The following is a 20,531-nucleotide window of genomic DNA, read 5'->3' on the forward strand; positions in this document are numbered from 1 at the left end:
CTCCCTGTTTCACCACAGTCAAATCCCATTTACCCACTTAAGATGGCTGCCAGAGCCAGGGAGAAAAATACAAATATCCCAAATCCACCTCCTGTAATGGCATGTTTACATGCTGTCCTCATTCCTCATTTACAGTCTTGAAAACAAGCCATTGTATATCTCACTCAGGTAGCTAGCAGAGCGGCAGGTTCATGAACTGTGAGCAGGAAAAGAGAGAGAGAGGAAAGGAAAGAGAAGCCAGTTGGAGTGGACTGCTGGAGTGTTTCAGGGCCTGTCGTAATGTCAGACAGTACATCATTAGCACACCTGGAGGCAAATCTCTGGGTAATTAAAGAGCGTACGGCCACGTCTGCATGCAACCACCATTAACCCAACACACCTCAATTAGAGCAGAGAAAGGGTCTGTTGTGGGCGAGAGAGAGCGGCGGTCTGTGTATCAGCCCTTGACGTGTCAAATATGATACAACAAACGGCTAAGCCCTCCGCTAATAAAGCCTGGAATTGGTTGTTTCTTTTTCATCAGGCACTGGAGCTGGAGCCACGCCAGATCCCAAAATGAAAGGCTTATCTTACCTTTACTGTAAAAGTGCAGGAATTTGTGTGAAGAAGTATAGCAACACTTGCAACCACTTGTTTACTTCAACAATGTAACAACAACAAAAACAGTAAAGAGACAAAAGGCCACAATGCAGTGTATTTTACTGCACTGACTTCTGCTAGAGGCCTCTGTAGTGACTTTTGACTCGCAACTGACAGACTTAAGCAAGCCATTTTACAGCAAAATACTATAACTTATAAAAAAAATAAAGATATTCTTTGGATAACCCATTTCGCAATCAATATTCAACCATGACGGTTACGCATGGTTTAGTTCTACTATTTAATTATTCCTCCACTCCCTGTGTGTGTGTGTGTGTGTGTGTGTGGTGTGTGGTGTGTGTGTGTGTGTGTGTGTGTGTGTGTGTGTGTGTGTGTGTGTGTGTGTGTGTGTGTGTGTAGCACATCAATCACCTGCATGGTAGACAAAGGGCAAGTTTTTTTCCTCTCTCACCTCACACCACATTTCCCACCCAGTTCCCACAGCCACGGGCGAGCCCGAGCAGCTCAGCGACGTCACAAACAGGCATGTCTGTGTGGTCGCCAAACCCTGGCCGCATCTCAATACTCTAAACTGGCTTCCTTTCTTAAGCACCCTTCCCCTTACTTCATTAGCACTGGTGTAAAATAACTTGTCAGGTAAAAGCAATTTTCCAGATCTAGCATACCTGATTCAACTTGCCAACTAATCATCAAGCTTTTGACAAGGTCAATCAGGTGAGCTAGTTCAGGGCTAGAACAAAATGGTAAACGTCTGGTGGTCCCCAAGGAGATGTTTGAGAAACACTGGTTTAGACTATTGAGATGCACCCCTGCATCACAGTTCCCATAGCCATTCTTTTCAGAACCTCTCACTGGCGAACCTCTTAAGCTCTGTCAGCCGAGTGATCCGTCAGCTATGATTTATGACGACTATCCTCCATCCCCCACCATTTCCTAAGCTCAGCTAAAATCACCTCACCTCCATCTTCCTTCCCCACTGTCTTCTGGAATGTTCTCATAGAGCCCGAGTACTGTTGCTAATTCTTGATATTTAATTTACATTTCACTGTGATTGTTAGGTGTGAGGAGGTTCACCACCTGCGTAGGAACTGTACAGTGTGGTTAGTTCATCTGTAAATACAATCTAATACAGTATTATTGTTAATAATCCTATGATTGGTTGGAACATTTTCGCACATCTCCTTCGTATCTTCAATACCCCAGGCCTTATTCCAAGTGCTCTACCATGTGTGTAATAACTTATACCCTACCAGTAACATACTATTTAGATTAACACCACAAATAGTAATTTAGTGATGCAAATTAGAACACTTTCTGTCAACATATTTTTCATCAATCAAAGTCACAGATCTGGTGTTACAAACATTGAGGTTATCTAGAAATACTGTGGATTCGGCCATGCAAAAAACAATGACCCTGTGCCAGATGAGAATCTTAAAATGTATAAATTCTTTGAAGACACTTTTGCTTCATGTCTCTTGTCACAGGAAATATTTCAATATTTCAATAGCTGCTGTATGTTTTCACATCCTAAAGTCTGGAACTTTTGGTAACGTGTATATGTCCATTTCTATGCATATCTCATCAGTTGGGAAAATACTTAGAAGTTATGTAGCTCAGAGGTCACTGTTGACTGAATTCTATGCATCTGTGACTATTGCTGCGTTCACATGCTAATTGGAACTAGGAAACCCAAAAAATTCCAACTTGCTAACCTGGCCAGAAGAGTCAGATACCGAGTATCAGAATCAACCAATAGGAAGCTCTACCCAAATAACTTACTCAGAAGTTCGTAGTTCCGACTAGCACGTGAACGAGGTATATGCAAGCAGCACTGATGAAACCTGCTGTTGGATGTGAAGCAACATCTTCACAGTTCACACAAGCCCCTGATAACATGTCTCCACCCTGAGGTAGATGGTGGTAATTGCCTATGGGAGTGAAGTGTTTATTTAAGTTGACCATGTAGTAATACAGTACAACAACAAGACAGATATTATATTATTTAAAAACATTTATTTATACATTTTACATTTTCAAGATAACAGCAAAATCATCCTCCTACACTGAACCAGCAATATTAAAGCCTTCAACAAATGTTTATTCTTACAATGAAAAACTTTTTAGAAATAAAATGTACTGTGACCATCAAAAAAATGAATAAAACTCTACAGTTGTGTACAATACATACACTATATATACAAAAGTATGTGGACACGCCTTCAAATTAGTGGATTTGGCTATTTCAGCCACACCCGTTCCTGACAGGTGTATAAAATCAAGCACACAGCCATGCAATCTCCATAGACAAACATTGGCAGTAGCATGGCCTTACTGAAGAGCTCAGTGACTTTCAACGTGGCACTGTCAAAGGATGCCACCTTTCCAACAAGACAGTGCTAGAGCTGCCCCGGTCAACTATAAGTGCTGTTATTGTGAAGTGGAAATTTCTAAGAGCAACAACGGCTCAGCCGCTAAGTGGTAGGCCACACAAGTCCACAGAATAGGACCACCGAGTGTTGAAGCGTGTAGCGTTTAAAAATCATCTGTCCTTGGTTGCAATACCTCACTACGAGTTCCAAACTGCCTCTGAAAGCAATGTCAGCACAAGAACTGTTCATCGGGAGCTTCATGAAATGGGTTTCCATGGCCGAGCAGCTGCACAAAAGCCTAAGATCACCACGCGCAATGCCAAGCGTCGGCATTGCGAGCAGGTGTCCACATACATTTGGTCATGTAATGTATGTCTTTGTATCTATGTATAAATCTTATTGTATTCTCAAAAAGATCTAAAAACAAACATTTCTTTTTAAATCTCAGTTCTAGTAGTAGAATGAAAGCCCTGAAAAAGTGCACACAGCATATAGACCTCAATGACAGCAACAGGTCATCTGTTTTGAGGCTCAAACAGTGAAACAAAATAAAGCTTCTATAATGCTTCTTTTATAAGAAATCTTGAACAAAAGTTTTTTTTGTAATGCATAACATAAAATTAACTTTCATCAGCATGTGCTAGGTCCAGATCTGATGACAAGGCAAAAAAATGAACAAAACTAATAACAGAGAAAACCGTTAGCCTTGTATCAAAGCTGTATCATGGTTGTATTATGGCTGTATCAAGGCTGTATCTTCATAGTTGTATCAAGGCTGTAACTAGGCTGTATCAAGGCTGTATCATGGTTGTATCATGGTTGTATCATGGCTGTATCAAGGCTGTATCTTCAAAGTTGTATCATGGTGGTATCAAGGCTGCATCAAGGCCGTATCTTCATAGTTGTATCATGGTTGTATCAAGGCTGTATCAAGGCTATTTCTTTATAGTTTCATCATGGCTGTATCATGGCTGTATCATGGTTGTATCTAGGCTGTAACAAGGCTGTATCTTCATAGTTGTATCATGGTTGTATCAAGGCTGTATCAAGGCTGTATCAAGGCTGTTTCTTTATAGTTTCATCATGGCTGTATCATGGCTGTATCATGGTTGTATCTAGGCTGTAACAAGGCTGTATCTTCATAGTTGTATCATGGTTGTGCCAATGAGATACATTTTCTACTGCCCTGTTTTGAAAAATGCTAGCCTTGGGCTAGCGGGCTTTTTCTAAATTCCAACACCCGCACACAGACCCACACCCACCACACACACACACACACACAAAGAGAGCTCTCTTTTGCATCTACGCCTGCCCCAGGCAGCCCTTTGTGGTCTAACCGCTCGACACAGACAGGCAGCTGGTGGTGGAGCTGAGGCGGCGGCTCTTCTTGGGGGCCTTGGGTGCAGGTGGGGGGCTGATACTGAAACTCCTGACCTTATTGAAACTGTTCCTCAGGCTACTATGCCTGGTGCTCCCCGTGCTGCTGGTCTCCTTGGACACGAAGGCATCAGGGTGACAGAGGCCTGCCCTGAGGCAGCAGCAGCACAGCAGCCCTGCGATGGCCTTCCTCAGCTCTGTGCTGCCCAGGGCATAGATGACAGGGTTCAGAGCAGAGTTGAGCACGGCCAGAGCAATGACCCAGTCGGCACTGAAGAGCGGCGCGCACTGCCGCGACACACAGAAAAAATCCAGCAGCAGCAGGGCGAACAGAGGGCCCCAGCACATGATGAACACACCCACGATGGAGATTACCGTCTTCAGGAGCCCCAGGGATCGCTTGCGGCTGCGCTGGGATCCCACCTTGGCGCTGCTGCGGACGTGGCAGTAGATGGCGCCGTAGAGCACGCCAATGGCCAGCAGGATGAGGGAGAAGATGAGCAGAGAGAAGAAGATGTAGCTCTTGGAGTAGAGCGGCAGCAGGGTGGAGCAGCTCTCCAGGCTGCACACGCAGTTCCATCCCAGCAAGGGGAGGAAGCCGATGGCGAAGGCTAGGATCCAGCACAGCGCCACCAGGCCGTAGATACGACATGTCTTCCTGGCTGACTTTTGGTGCAGCGGCTTCATCATAGCGGTGTAGCGCTCCACTGCTATCAGCAGCAGGCTAAAGATAGAGGCAGCCAAGGCCACAAACATCACCCCTTCCCTGAACAGCCACAGAGCTGGGCTCAGTCTGAACGTCTGGCTGCCAGACATGCAGATGTTGACCACGTAGGCCGCCCCGGCCAGCAGGTCGCTCAGGGTGATGTTGGCGATGCACACGTAGACCCAGCGGTGGCTGTTGCGGATCCTGGAGAGCACGGCCACCAGGACCAGCAGGTTCTCCAAGATGATGAGGATGCTGATGAAGAGGGAGAGGGTCGCGCCCAAGCTCAGGCCACCTTGGCGGGGCCCGCGGTGCTGCAGGCGCCCTGTGTGGTTGTAGTGCTCCAGGATCACATTGTTGCTAATACTGCTTCTACTGCCGTTGTTGGTGATGTTGCTACTCCAGAGGTACAGGTAGGGGCAGGAGGTTGAGGAGCTCAGGGAGGACAGGGCATCCATGGCTGGGTTGTGAAGAGCTTGATTGGGCTGTGCTGGGTTCGACTGGGCTTGGCAGGTCAGAAAATGGCTGGATTGGGCTGGACAAGGCAAGACTTGGATGCGTGTAGAACTCCTGCAGTAGGCTCAGGGCTCAGACTCAGGCTAACACACTCTCTCCAGTGGAGCTCTGCTGTCTCACAACCCACCTAGCAAACACAGGGAAATATTGGATATGAAAAGATGTGTGATAAGCGATAATAATGAGGTACAAGCTGTTTATAGCGCATGAACTGCAGGTAATGAAAATAATATATTTTGTGGAAAAAAACTGGAAAAAAACTATTTTCAGAAAATGAGCTAAGAATTTGTCAGTTTACCCGACCTAGGTTCTTATTGTAAAACTGCATGCCTCCACTAGCATGCGTTAGCCATTTAAACCTCTACGGTGCCATTTAAATCTCTCTGTACCATTTAAACCACACTGTGGTTAGCTGGGAGGAGCAGCCACCTGCAGCCTAGAAGGGGATTTAAGTTCAATCTGCATGTGAAGTCAACATCTTTGAAAGTCGTAAAACTGCTATATTAAAATTCCTATTATTAGTGATAATTGAAAAACTGTGTTCCACTCTGGAGTGAAATAAAGAGTGCCACATTATATTTATATTTTTTCTTCATTTTTAGATTTTATAAAACAATTTCCCTTTAAATTCCCAGATTTTTCCTTTTTTGCTAAATTTGTGTTAGAATTTGTTGCACGTGAGCAAAAGCTTACATGGCCACAAATGCCTTGCAAATGTATGGCTACAGTTACATGTAATATATGTAACCATGCACCTGGCTCTCCATTCCAAGTTTTCTTTCTCCTCTAAAATCACTATCTAATTGTATCATTTCATATGAATAACACATGAAGTGAAGAGAAGTTGTGTACAATTTTGATTTTAACAAAATAAACAGTTGTTACTTAATGTGTTACTTACATGTGCAGAGATACTGTTGGTAGTGATGCTGTGTGGAAGGCCATCCCCTGTGTGGGCTGATAGAACACATCTGCACTACTCTATTGAAGAGACGAGGAAGGAACTTATGGTACCACACCCATAAGGACCAACACACACACACACGCGATGCAAGAGGTTATTGACACTGATGAGCTGTTTCATCACTGCTCAAGAGAAAACACACTAATTGTGAAATGCTTTAGAACGTGAACATTCAGATGGATGCCATCAATCAATGTGTGAATTGATCATTTGATATGGGCTAATCCACACTTCCATGAGGCCATCACAAAACAGTTTTGTTGATTGTTTGCTGTAATTTTCCACATACTTAATCTCAATGACGGCAACACTTTTCCCAACACTTGAGCCATGTTTTGACCCCTGCAATACTTTAATCCTACTGCCCAAGTTACTCCATGATGATTACGGGAAGTGCCGTTCATAGTGTTTTCCTAATACATGTATGATTGGAGCAGGATGTTTTCAAGGATATGTTGCAAGATACTTTTTCTACTAGAAAGGCATCAACCCAGTGTTTTTACTCAATATTTCTCAGAAAGAAAAAATTATCCTGACACGAAGAAAACAGGAACCTTCTGATCAGATGTGTTAAGGGGCCCCTCCCTTTGGTTCCCCTACTATAGATGTACAGCTATGGTTTCACACCTCACTTCACCCAGCTGTGACAGACCACAGTCCTGCCAACGATGACCTACTTGGCCTACTTACCACCCGGTGAGCCCCAACCACTTACCATAACTGACCAAAGTCAACATCACACACTCAGTAAAGAAAAATATCACTACTGATAAAAAAACGTGCTGTCAGTGATGAACGTTAAAGCACACTTCTTCCTTCAGAACAACTACTTGTTCCAGCTGAAGCGTATCTGCAATTTCATGCTTAACTTGACTCATGGTGAGTCATTTAAGGAAAGTTTAAAGTTTGTATTGTCACATGCACAAGTACAGTGAAATGCCTTTCTTGCTCTTTCCCAACAATAAAGTAATCAATATCTGTAGTACAATAAAAAATGTATAAAAAAGTAAAGTAGAACAAAAACGCACAAGAAATAGAAGTAAGAAGAACACAAGAAAGTAAGTAAGCTATATACAGGGTCAGTTCTAATACCATGTTTACAATGTGCAGGGATACTGGAGTGGGAGGGTTATATACTGTATATACAGTACAGGTGCATCAGGATATACACAAGAAAAACAAACAAAAAATGCAACATGCAACAATTTTAAAGATTTTACTGAGTTACATTTCAAAAAAGGAAATCAGCCATTAAAATCATTCTAAATTCTCTGGCACCAGCTCTGGTGGACAATTCTGCAGTCAGCATGCCAACTGCACACTCACTCACAACTTGTGTTGTGTGACAAAACTGCACATTTTATAGTGACCAATTGTTGTTCACAGTACAAGGTGCACATGTGTAATGATCATGCTGTTTAATCAGCTTCTTGATATAACACACCTGTCAGGGGGATGGATTATCTTGGCAAAGGAGAAATACTTATTAACAGACATGTAAACAAATTTGTACATTTTTGAGAAATAAGCTTTTTGTGTGTATAGAGAATTTCTGGGATCTTTTATTTCAGCTTATTTCAACACTTTACATGTTGCATTTATATTTTTGCTCAGTATATGATAAACAAAGTAGCAGCAGCGTATATGATGATTGTATGTGACTGTGTGTGCATGTGTGTGTACAGTCAGTATGAAAGTGTGTGCGTGTTATGTGTGTGTGAGAAAATGTTGTGAGTGTGTGTTAGTGAGTGTGCAGAGTGAGTGTTTGAGTGTGCAAAAATTAAATAGAAAGGTCAATGTGAATACTTATGTAAAGAATATGTTTTGTTTCTAGTTTTTAATACATTTGCAAAAATGTCCAATTTTTTTTCTCGCTTTATCATTATGGGGTATTGTGTGTAGATTGATGAGGGGGAAAAAATATTGAATACATTTTAGAATAAGGCTGTAACACAACAAAATGTGGAAAACGTCAAGGGGCCTGAATACTTTCCGAATGCACTGTAGAGGTACTAGATGGTAGGGAGCTCTGCCCCAGTGATGTACTGGGCTTTCTGCACCATCCTCTGTAGGGCCATACGATTGAGGGCAGTGCAGTTGCCATAGCAAGCAGTGATGCAGCCAGTCAAGATGCTCTCAATGGTGCAGCTGTAGAACCTTTAGAGGATTTGAAGGCCCATGCCCAAGTGGATTGATTTAGATCTACACATTCTCGTTTAATGAATCACCTCTCATTTAAATGACCTTTCTGCCACTGAATAATGCAAATAACAAATCCAATGGCCAATTAGCTGAATAAATATTTAGATCTCACCTGTCTTTGGGGCAGCCATGCAAACAATGAAAACACTGTCATAGTAAAGTTAGTTTTAATCTACCTAGTTTTACCTACATTTCAGGGTAATAAGGCATATACTCCCTGACGGAGTAAAAAAAAATCACATCTAATTTTTCAATAAGGCTGTAGTGAAATCTTGCATGCTTCAATAATCTTCTAGTAAAATAGGTCATACATATGAACCTTTTCTCAATCAAGTGATGCTACAGAGGCAGTATCGGTTTGTGGGCCTGAAAAAACTGTCCAGAAAAGATAACAGAAAACAACCGCATCCTTGGGTGTCAACACCCATAACTGTTGAAAACGCCCTTTCTCTGAAAATACAACTAAAACCACAATGTGCATAGCGTAGACTACAAGGAAATGGAAACTATGAAGTTGTTTACATTCCTTCCCCCAACATTCAGCAAGTTATGAAACCTTTTAATTTTTATATTTAAGTATGCACAATATGCCAAATAGAGTGGAAAAGTTGCCCTTAACCATAGATAGGCTACAGCAGAATAATGATATTTTTCCCTCTCCATAATGATTAAGGTTAGGATTAGGTAATCTGATACTAGATATTTTATGGTCTATGCTAGAACAAATTCTGCCTTAATTGAGCATGTATGTAAGTCACAGGTGCATATCAGTTGCTGACCTACTAATTGGGGCATTCAAGGTCAATACTACGTTAAATTATCAATGTGATTTTATAGCTTTACTTACAGTATAGCTAGTGCTTTTCCTCAAGAAATAAATCACATAACAGTTAGAATCATCTGCACATACACCTACAGTAAGTCAATTACTGATGACAACGGGCAAGTAGTCTCACCCTCCGATCCAACAGGTCCCAGACGTGCTCAATGGGATTGAGACCCGGGCTCTTCGCTGGCCATGGCAGAACAATGACATTCCTGTCTTGCAGGAAATCACGCACAGAACAAGCAGTACGGCTGGTGGCATTGTCATGCTGGAGGGTCATGTCAGGATGAGCCTGCAGGAAGGGTACCACATGAGGGAGGAGGATGTCTTCCCTGTAACGCACAGCGTTGAGATTGCCTGCAATGACAACAAGCTCAGTTCGATGATGCTGTGACACACCGCCCCAGACCATGACGGACCCTCCACCTCCAAATCGATCCCGCTCCAGAGTACACGCCTCGACGTAACGCTCATTCCTTCAACGATAAACGCAAATCCGACCATCACCCCTGGTGAGACAAACCCGCGACCCGTCAGTGAAGAGCACTTTTTGCCATTCCTGTCATGTCCAGCGACAATGGGTTTGTGCCCATAGGCGACGTTGTTGCCAGTGATGTCTGGTGAGGACCTGCTTTACAACAGGCCTACAAGCCCTCAGTCCAGCCTCTCTCAGCCTATTGCGGACAGTCTGAGCACTGATGGAGGGATTGTGCGTTTCTGGTGTAACTCGGGCTGTTGTTGTTGCCATCCTGTACCTGTCCCGCAGGTGTGATGTTCGGATGTACCGATCCTGTGCAGGTGTTGTTACACATGGTCTGCCACTGTGAGAACGATCAGCTGTCCATCCTGTCTCCCTGTAGCGCTGTCTCAGTACGGACATTGCAATTTATTGCCCTTGCCACATCTGCAGTCCTCATGCCTCCTTGCAGCATGCCTAAGGCACGTTCACGCAGATGAGCAGGGACTCTGGGCATCTTTCTTTTGGTGTTTTTCAGTCAGTAGAAAGGCCTCTTTAGTGTCCTAAGTTTTTATAACTGTGACCTTAATTGCCTACTGTCTGTAAGCTGTTAGTGTCTTAACAACTGTTCCACAGGTGCATGTTAATTAATTGTTTATGGTTCATTGAACAAGCATGGTGTAAGGTTTGGGTGTAGTGGGTGAGGAGTCAAGCGCAGGAAACAGAGAATACAGGGTAGTGGCTTTTAATGAACACAATGGCGAAACACAAGCCAACCCAACAGCGATACGGAGGGCACACAAAACCAAAGTACCCCAAACACAGGGGACAGAAAAAGGTCGGTGCAAACCACGCACTAGCATCTAAACACATATAGCGTGAACACAAGCCAAAAATGCAGAGCAGGCGGGCCTACTGGCTAAAATAGCCCAGTCAATCAGCCCAACACAGAACAGGTGCAAACAGTAACGGAAAGGGGAAAAAAAGGGAGTCAGTGGCAGCTAGTAGGCCAGTGACGACGACCGCCGAGCGCCACCCGAGCAGGAGGGGGAGCCACCTTCGGTAGGAGTCGTGACAGTACCCCCCGACCGCGCGCCGACACCAGCCTCGAGGGCGACCCGGAGGGCGAGGCGCAGGGCGATCCGGGTGGAGGCGATGGAAATCCCTCAACAAGGACGGGTCTAGGACGTCCTCCACCGGTACCCAGCACCTCTCCTCCGGGCCGTACCCCTCCCAGTCCACGAGGTACTGCAGGCCCCACACCCAGCGTCTCGAGTCCAGAATGGCCCGTATCGTATAAGCCGGGGACTACCCAATGTCCAGAGGGGGGTCCTCCGGCACCTCACCTTGCTGCAGGGGACCAGCTACCACCGGCCTGAGGAGAGACACATGAAACGAGGGGTTAATACGGTAATAGGAAGGGAGTTGTAACCTATAACACGCCTCGTTTATCCTCAGGACTTTGAAGGGCCCCACACACTGCGGCCTCAGCTTCCAGCAGGGCAAGCGGAGGGGCAGGTTCCGGGTCGAGAGCCAGACCCTGTCCCCCGGTACGAACACGGGGGCCTCACTGTGGTGGCGGTCAGCACTCCTCTTCTGTCGTTCACCGGCTTGCTTCAGGGATTCCTGGACGGCTCTCCAGGTCTCCTTGGAGCGCTGCACCCACTCCTCCACTGCAGGAGCCTCGGTCTGGCTCTGGTGCCACGGTGCCAGGACCGGCTGGTCACCCAAAACACACTGAAAGGGTGACAGGTTAGTGGAGGAGTGACGGAGTGAGTTCTAGGCCAACTCCACCCTTGGAACGTACCTCGCCCACTCCCCTGGCCGGTCCTGGCAATACGACCGCAGAAACCTGCCCACCTCCTAGTTCACCCTCTCCGCCTGCCCATTACTCTCGGGGTGATAACCGGAGGTCAAGCTGACCGAGACCCCCAGACGCTCCATAAACGCCTTCCATACCCTGGACGTGAACTGGGAACCTCGATCAGAGACAATGTCCTCTGGCACCCCATAGTGCCGGAAGACGTGGGTAAATAGGGCCTCCGCAGTCTGCAGGGCCGTAGGGAGACCGGGCAACGGGAGGAGACGGCAGGACTTCGAAAACCGATCCACAACAACCAGGACCGTAGTGTTCCCCTGAGATGGGAGAAGATCGGTCAGGAAGTCCACTGACAGGTGAGACCATGGCCGTTGTGGAACGGGGAGGGGCTGTAACTTACCTCTCGGGAGGTGCCTAGGAGCCTTACTCTGGGCAAATACCGAACAGGAAGAGACTTAGAACGTAACGTCCTTAGCCAAGGTGGGCCACCAGTACTTCCCCCTGAGACCCCGCACTGTCCTCGCCACACCAGGATGACCCGAAGAGGGTAGTGTGTGGGCCCACCGAATCAATTGATCACTAACACCAAGCGGCACGTACATGCGACCCGCGGGACACTGTGAAGGCGCAGGTTCCACCCTTAACGCCCGCTCGATGTCCGAGTCCACCTCCCATCCCACTGGTGCCACCAGCCTAGAAGCTGGAATAATGGGAGTAGGATCGATGGGCCGGCCCTCAGTGTCATAGAGACGGGACAGCACGTCGGCCTTAGTGTTCATGGAGCCTGGTCTATAGGAAATAGTGAACCTAAAACGGGTGAAGAACATGGCCCACCTTGCCTGACGCGGATTCAGTCTCCTAGCTGCCCGGATATACTCCAGATTCTGGTGGTCGGTCCAGATGAGAAAGGGGTGCTTAGCCCCCTCAAGCCAGTGTCTCCACACCCTCAGGGTTTTTACCACCGCTAACAACTCCCGGTCCCCCACATCATAGTTGCGCTCCGCCGGACTGAGCTTCTTTGAAAAGAAAGCGCAGGGGCGGAATTTGGGTAGCGTACCCGAGCGCTGTGATAGCACGGCACCCACCCCAGCCTCGGATGCGTCCACCTCCACTATGAATGCTAGAGAGGGGTCCGGGTGCGCCAACACGGGTGCCTCGGTGAACAGCACCTTCAACCTCTTGAAGGCTCTGTCCGCCTCAGTCGACCACCGCAAACGCACCGGCCCCCCCTTCAGCAGTGAGGTAATGGGAGCCACTACCTGGCCAAAACCACAGATAAACCTCCGGTAGTAATTGGCAAACCCTAAGAACCGCTGCACCTCCTTCACCGTGGTTGGAGTCGGCCAATTACGCACAGCCTTAACGCGGTCACACTCCATCACCACCCCCGTGGTGGAAATGCGATAACCCAGGAAGGAGACGGCTCGTTTGGAGAACACACACTTCTCAGCCTTGACGTATAGGTCATGCTCCAGCAGTCTCCCAAGCACCTTGCGCACCAGAGACACATGCGCGGCGCTGGTGGCGGAATATATCAGAATATCATCGATATAGACAACCACGCCTTGCCCGTGCAGGTCCCTGAGAATCTCGTCTACAAAGGATTGAAAGACGGCTGGAGCATTCTTTAACCCATACGTTATGACGAAGTACTCATAATGGCCCGATGTGGTACTAAATGCGATTTTCCACTCGTCTCCATCCATAATACGCACCAGGTTATGCACGCTCCTGAGGTCCAGTTTTGTGAAGAACCTTGCTCCGTGAAATGATTCCACCGCCGTAGCGATGAGAGGTAGTGGGTAACTAAACCCCACCGTGATAGCATTTAGACCTCTGTAATCAATGCACGGACGCAGACCTCCCTCCTTTGTCTTCACAAAAAAAGAAACTCGAGGAGACGGGTGAAATGGAGGGCCGAATGTACGCCTGTCCCAGAGATTCCGTGACATATGTCTCCATAGCCAACGTCTCCTCCTGTGACAATGGGTACACGTGACTCTTGGGAAGCGCAGCGTTTACCTGGAGATCTATCACACAATCCCCCTGTCAATGAGGTGGTAATTTGGTCGCCCTCTTCTTACAGAAAGCGATCGCCAAATCGGCGTATTCAGGGGGAATGCGCATGGTGGAAACCTGGTCTGGACTCTCCACCGACGTGGCACCTATGAAAATTCCCATACACCTCCCTGAACACTCCTCTGACCACCCCTGGAGAACCCCCTGTTCCCACGAAATCCGGGGATTGCGATCAGCCAGCCAGGGAACCCCCAGCACCACCGGAAACGCAGGCAAATTGATAAGGAGGAGACTAATCCTTCCTTATGATTCCCCTGCGTTACCATGTCCAATGGAACCGTGGCCTCCCTGACCAATCCTGACCCTAATGGCCCGGCTATCTAGGGAGTGCACGGGGAAGGGGGGATCAATTGGCACTAGCGGAATGCCCAGCTTGATGGCGAGTCCGCGATCCATAAAGTTCCCAGCTGCACCTGAATCGACTAGCGCCTTATGCTGGGAAGAGGGAGAAAAGTCAGAAAACAAAATTAATACGAACATGTGACCAACAGGGGGTTCTGGGTGAGTTTGGTGCTGACTCACCTGGGGTGACCGAGAAGTGTTCTGCCTGCCCTCTCGACTCCCAGACGGACTCCTCTAGAACCGGCCGGCCGTGTGTCCTCTCCGACCACAGCTGGTGCAGGAGGAGCCTCCTCCTCCGGTACCCCTCGGCACGGCCCCGCCTAACTCCATAGGAGTAGGGGCAGGAGTGCACGGAGGTGGAACGGACAGGACCCTTTCCGAACGCCCGCGGGCAGCCAGCAGATTGTCCAGTCGGATAGACATGTCTATAAGCTCGTCGAGAGAGCGGTGTCCCGACAAGCTAGCTCCTTGCGGACGTCCGCCCGGAGACTACACCGGTAATGGTCTATCAGGGCCCTGTCGTTCCACCAAGGTCCGGAACTCCAGTGCGAAGTCCTGCGTGCTCCTCGTCTCCTGCCTGAGATGGAATAGCCGCTCACCCGCCGCTCGTCCCTCCGGAGGGTGGTCAAACACGGCCCGAAAGCGGCGGGTGAACTCTGGATAGTGATCCCTCGCCGAGTCCGGACCATTCCAGACTGCGTTGGCCCACTCCAGAGCTCGGCCCGTCAGGCAGGAAACGAGGACACTCACTCTCTCCTCCCCCGAGGGAGCAGGTCTGACGGTAGCCAGGTACAGCTCGAGCTGGAGCAGAAATCCCTGGCACCCAGCCGGCGCTCCATCATACTCCCTCAGGAGCGCAAGACGAAGCGCACCGGAGCCGGACGCAGTGGGAGGAGGAGGTGGCTGAGTCGGAGGAGCCGGAGGGGGAGAGAGGAGACCACTTCTCTCCCATCGGTCCATCCTCTCCATCATTTGGTCCATCGCCGACCCGATCCGATGGAGAACTGAGGTGTGATGGAGAACGCGTTCCTCCATCCAAGGAAGGGGGTTGGCAGCTGCTCCTGCTGACTCCATTCGTTGTGCGGGATTCTGTAAGGCTTGGGCGTAGTGGGTGAGGAGTCAAGCGCAGCAAACAGAGAATACAGGGTAGTGGCTTTTAATGAACACAATGGCGAAACACAAGCCAACCCAACAGCGATACTGAGCGCACACAAAACCAAAGTGCCCCAAATACAGGGGACAGAAAAAGGTCGGCGCAAACCACGCACTTGCACCTAAACACATATAGCGTGAAGACAAGTCAAAAATACAGAGCAATAATCCTGCACACAGAGCAGGCGGGCCTACTGGCTAAAATAGCCCAGTCAATCAGCCCAACACAGAACAGGTGCAAACAATAATGGAAAGGGGGGGAAAAAAGGGAATCAGTGGCAGCTAGTAGGCCGGTGACTACGACCACCGAGCGCCACCCGAGCAGGAGGGGGAGCCACCTTCGGTAGGAGTCGTGACACATGGGAAACAGTGTTTAAACCCTTTACAATGAAGATCTGTGAAGTTATTTGGGTTTTTACAAATTATCTTTGAAAGACAGGGTCCTGAAAAAGGGACGCTTCTTTTTTTGCTGAGTTTATAAAGATCATAATAACATACAAACCTCACCGGCCACGTTGTGTGCACCAGCATTGCAAAATAAATGTACTCATACATGTTGTTCAATATTTTACCTACATCGTTTGTGCGCGTGAACATGCGTCTGCATTGCAAAGCACTAAAACAGAAATCCTAACATCTCGATCACACCTTCAGAAACATAGCATTTTGGTACACCAGAAGTACATCAATTTCCAATGGAACACTGTGTTTGCCTTGCAGCATTGCATTGTAGCATTGCATTGCAGAGGCAGTTGCAGTGCGTTCTGTATGGTGCATACATTGGATTTACCGAACATAAGTAATGCTACAGTGCTGCACGGCAAACACAGCTTTCCATTGGAAATGAATGTACTTCTGGTGTACCAAAACGCAATAAAGCTGCAGGTGTGATCAAGGAGTTATTGGATATCATGAAGATACAAACCCACTTGATGCTTGAAATACAAATTAGGAGAGATTCGCTAGGTTTCCCTTTTTATCAACTAAAAAGAGGACCATATGAATGTCAGGTAAAATAAGAACCCAATGTTAATCCCCCATCTCCCAGGACAAAGCTAGCTAAATGTCCATGAATGTTGTTTGTGTGTTCTGACCTGCCCCCAAATGAATATACAGTGCATTTGGAAAGTATTCAGACCCCTTGCCATTTTCCACATTTTGTTACGTTACAGCCTTATTCTAAAATGGATCCAATCGTTTTACAATTTACACGCAATACCCCATAATGACAAAGCAAAAACAGGTTGTTAGAAATTTTTTGCAAATGTTCAAAAAACAACAACTGAAATATCACATTTACATAAGTATTCAGACTCTTTCTCAGTACTTTGTTGAAGCATTCCCATTCTTCTCTGCAGATCCTCTCAAGCTCTGTCAGGTTGGATGGGGAGCGTCGCTGCACAGCTATCTTGGCTGTGTGCTTAGGGTCGTTGTCCTGTTGGAAGGTGAACCTTCGCCCCAGTCTGAGATCTTGACCACTCTAGAGCAGGTTTTCATCAAGGATCTCTCTGTACTTTCCCTCGATCCTGACTAGTCTCCCAGTCCCTGCCGCAGAAAAACACCCCCACAGCATGAAGCTGCCACCACCATGCTTCCCCGTAGAGATGGTGCCAGGTTTCCTCCAGATGTGAGTTCATTCTTGGTTTCATCAGACCAGAGAATATTTTTTCTCATGGTCAGAGTCCTTTAGGTGCCTTTTGGCAAACTGCAAGCGCACCTGTCATGTGCCCTTTAATGGGGAGTGGCTTCCGTCTGGCCACTCTACCATAACGGCCTGATTGGTGGAGTGCTGCAGAGATGGTTGTCCTTCTGGATGATTCTCCCATATCCACAGAGGAACTCTGGAGCTCTGTCAGAGTGACCATTGGGTTCTTGGTCACCTCCCTGACCAAGACCCTTCTCCCCCGATTGCTCAGTTTGGCCAGTAGACCAGCTCTAGGAATAGTCTTGGTGGTTCCAAACTTCTTCCATTTAAGAATGATGGAGGCCACTGTGTTCTTGGGGACCTTCAATGCTGCAGAAATGTTTTGCTACCCTTCCCCAAATCTGTGCCTCGACACAATCCTGTCTCGGAGCTCTACGAACAATTCCTTCGACCTCATGGCTTGGTTTTTGCTCTCAAATGCACTGTCAACTGTGGGACCTTATATAGACAGGTGTGTGCCTTCCCAAATCCTGTCCAATAAATTGAATGTGGACTGCAATTAATTTGTAGAAACATCTCAAGGGTGATCAATGCAGCATGGACCGGAGCTCAATTTCGAGTCTTATAGCATAGGGTCTGAATACTTATGTAAATAAGTTATTTATGTTTTTTAATTTAATCTAAAAACCTGTTTTCGCGTATTTAAAAAACAAAACAATTTTAGAATAAGGCTGTAACGTAACAAAATATGGAAAAAGGGAAGGGGTCTGAATACTTTCTGAATGCACTGAACAAAACTATGAACTTGGGAGCCAAGCCGATCCACTGGGGAGCCAGGCCCAGCCAATCAGAATGAGTGTTTGCCCGCAAAAGGGCTTTATTACAGACCAAAATACTCCTCATTTTCATCAGCTGTCTGGGTGGCTGGTCTCAGACGATCCCACAGTTGAAGAAGCTGGATGTGGAGGTCCTGGCTGGCGTGATTGATTACACGTGGTCTGAGGTTGTGAGGCAGGTTGGATGTACTGCCAAATTCTCTAAAACAATGTTGGATGTGGCTTATGGTAGAGAAATGAACATTAAATTCTCTGGCAACAGCTCTGGTGGACAGTCTTGCAGTGAGCATGCCAATTACACACTCACTCACAACTTGTGCTGTGTGGCAAAACTGCATATTTTAGAGTGCACTTTGATTGTCACAGCACAAGGTGCATCTGTGTAGTGATCATGCTGTTTAATCAGCTCCTTGATATGACACACCTGTCAGGGGGATGGATTATCTTGGCAAAGGAGAAATGCTCACTAACAGGGATGTTAACAAATTTGTGCACAACATTTCTGAGAAATAAGCTTTATGTGAGTATGAAACATTTAGGCATCTTTTATTTCAGCTCATGAAACATGGGTCCAACACTTTACATATTGAATGTATATTTTTGTTCAGTTTAGTTGGTTCACATTTTATTGTCATTTTTTAAGCTGTGTGTCATGATCGCGTCTGGTGTGGATGGACAAAATCCCCCTTTCGTCAAAAAATTATCTGGGAAGCGCTGCATCAACACATGTTGGTCATTTAATAAAATTGCATCTTGCAAAGTTGTCAGTGCATAATCTTACCACATGGTGCTGATTTTGGCTAATTTATACAAGCAGAAGCCACTTTCAACTTGCTTTGTAAATCACATGAGCCTTGGTGTGGACCGATTAGTTATAAAGCCAAACTAAGCACTGCAATCAGGCCAAGTGGATGATATTTATAAATTGACACAGAATCATTAATTATCAGTAGGAAGCACTGTCTTCTAACAATTCTGGAATTTGGAGGTAAAATCTGGCATTTCTAGGTTTTATCAAACATCAGCATACTATACTGAACAAAAATAAAAACACAACATGTAAAGTGTTGGTCCCATGTTTCGTGAGCTGAAAGAAAAGATCCCAGATTTTTTTCTATACGCACAAAAAGTGTATTTCTCTCAAATTTTGTGCACACATTTGATTACATCGTTGTTAGTGAACATTTTGCCAAGATAATGCATCCACCTGACAGGTGTGGAATATCAACAAGCTGATTAAACAGCATGATCATGACACAGGTGCACTTGTGCTGGGGACAATAAAATGCCACTCTAAAATGTGCAGTTTTGTCACACAACACAATGGATGTCTCAAGTTTTGAGGGAGAATGCAATTGGCATGCTGACTGCAGGAATATACACCAGGGCTGTAGCCAGAGAATGTAATGTTAATTTCTCTACCATAACGTCATTTTAGAGAATTCGGCAGTACGTCCAACCAGCCTCGCAACCGCAGACCACGAGTAACCACACCAGCCCAGGACCTCCACATCCAGCTTCTTCACCTGTGGGATTGTCTGAGACCAGCCACCCAGACAGCTGATGAAACTGAGGAGTATTTCTGTCTGTAATAAAGCCCTTTTGTGGGGAAAACACATTCTGATTGGCTGGGCCTGTCTCCCCAGTGGGAACAAAAATATAAACGCAACATGCAACAATTTCTAAGATTTTACTGAGTTAGTAAAATCAGTCAATTGAAATAAATAAATTAGGCCCGAATGGAGTTCACATGACTGGGCAGGGGTGAAGCCATGGGTGGGCATAGGCCCATCCACTTGGGAGCCAGGCCCACCCATGGCTTCACCCCTATTTCAATTGACTGATTTTACTATCTCAGTAAAATCTTAGACATTGTTGCGTTTTATATTTTTGTTCAGTATAGTTGCTAGGCTAATGAATCAGACTATGATACCAGCTTCTACCAGACATACTCGGACATGTCAACAAAAAATGTAAACGTATAACTTGTAAAACACTTACCTTGGTTCTTTACCGGTAGTAAAATGCCTTTATTGCATGATGCTTTTCCGTTGCAGGTCTAAATGTTAGCACAGGTTACCAAAGATACTTTTAACTAAGTTTTAACATGTGATGTCAGTGCACTAAACGTTTAAAGTGCATCACTAATGTAATATCTGTAGATGGCGCTGAGCAATTGCATGTTTGGTGGAACAGTGAGTTAGTTGCGTTGTATGGAATATCAAGATAGGCTAAAAGTACTTCTCCAATAGAAATCCCCGATCACACTTGTAACGATGTCATGGCGACGTTGACTAGCAAAGCTCATGCGTAGAAGCAGCACACTAACGATCCTCACGCGCCAAACTGCGCATGTGCAGGCCGTCAACTCAAAAGCACTCCTTAGATATAAAGTTGTTTTTTGACGAAAATAAAAAACGTGTCAGTTTGTCACTTTCCCGAGGTTGGAATAATAACATGTTCATCTACTTAAAACATTGGCTAGAATCTAGGTTGTGCCTTTAGATTTAAAGAAAGATAACAACTTATAAATTATTTTTCACTCCTCTTATTGACTTCTCAAACACCAAACCCTGTTTGGTCGGTTTCGCAAGCGTTCCCGGAAGTCTTGCGTTGAAGCGCCTCTGGGTTTAGAAAC

The 20,531-nt window shown here is 46.3% G+C and overlaps 1 protein-coding gene and 1 long non-coding RNA gene across 2 annotated transcripts; both read right to left on the minus strand.

Annotated features, from left to right (window-relative positions):
• Positions 1-4,081: 4,081 nt before the first annotated feature.
• On the minus strand, positions 4,082-6,606 carry LOC106573833 (sphingosine 1-phosphate receptor 4). Its single transcript, XM_014149206.3, has 2 exons — positions 6,473-6,606; positions 4,082-5,698 (listed from the first exon to the last, which is right to left on the minus strand). The coding sequence occupies exon 2, from the start codon at positions 5,511-5,513 to the stop codon at positions 4,305-4,307; it is 1,209 nt and encodes a 402-aa protein (XP_014004681.1). The 5' UTR covers positions 5,514-5,698; positions 6,473-6,606; the 3' UTR covers positions 4,082-4,304.
• A 4,143-nt stretch (positions 6,607-10,749) lies between these two features.
• LOC123727761 (uncharacterized) lies at positions 10,750-20,291 on the minus strand. The gene is made up of 2 exons (XR_006759642.2): positions 19,895-20,291; positions 10,750-11,395 (listed from the first exon to the last, which is right to left on the minus strand). It is a non-coding gene; the product is annotated as an uncharacterized LOC123727761 (long non-coding RNA).
• Positions 20,292-20,531: the final 240 nt, after the last annotated feature.

Source organism: Salmo salar, chromosome 16 (genome assembly GCF_965601325.2).
Source record: "Salmo salar chromosome 16, fSalSal1, whole genome shotgun sequence".
Taxonomy (NCBI): domain Eukaryota; kingdom Metazoa; phylum Chordata; class Actinopteri; order Salmoniformes; family Salmonidae; genus Salmo; species Salmo salar.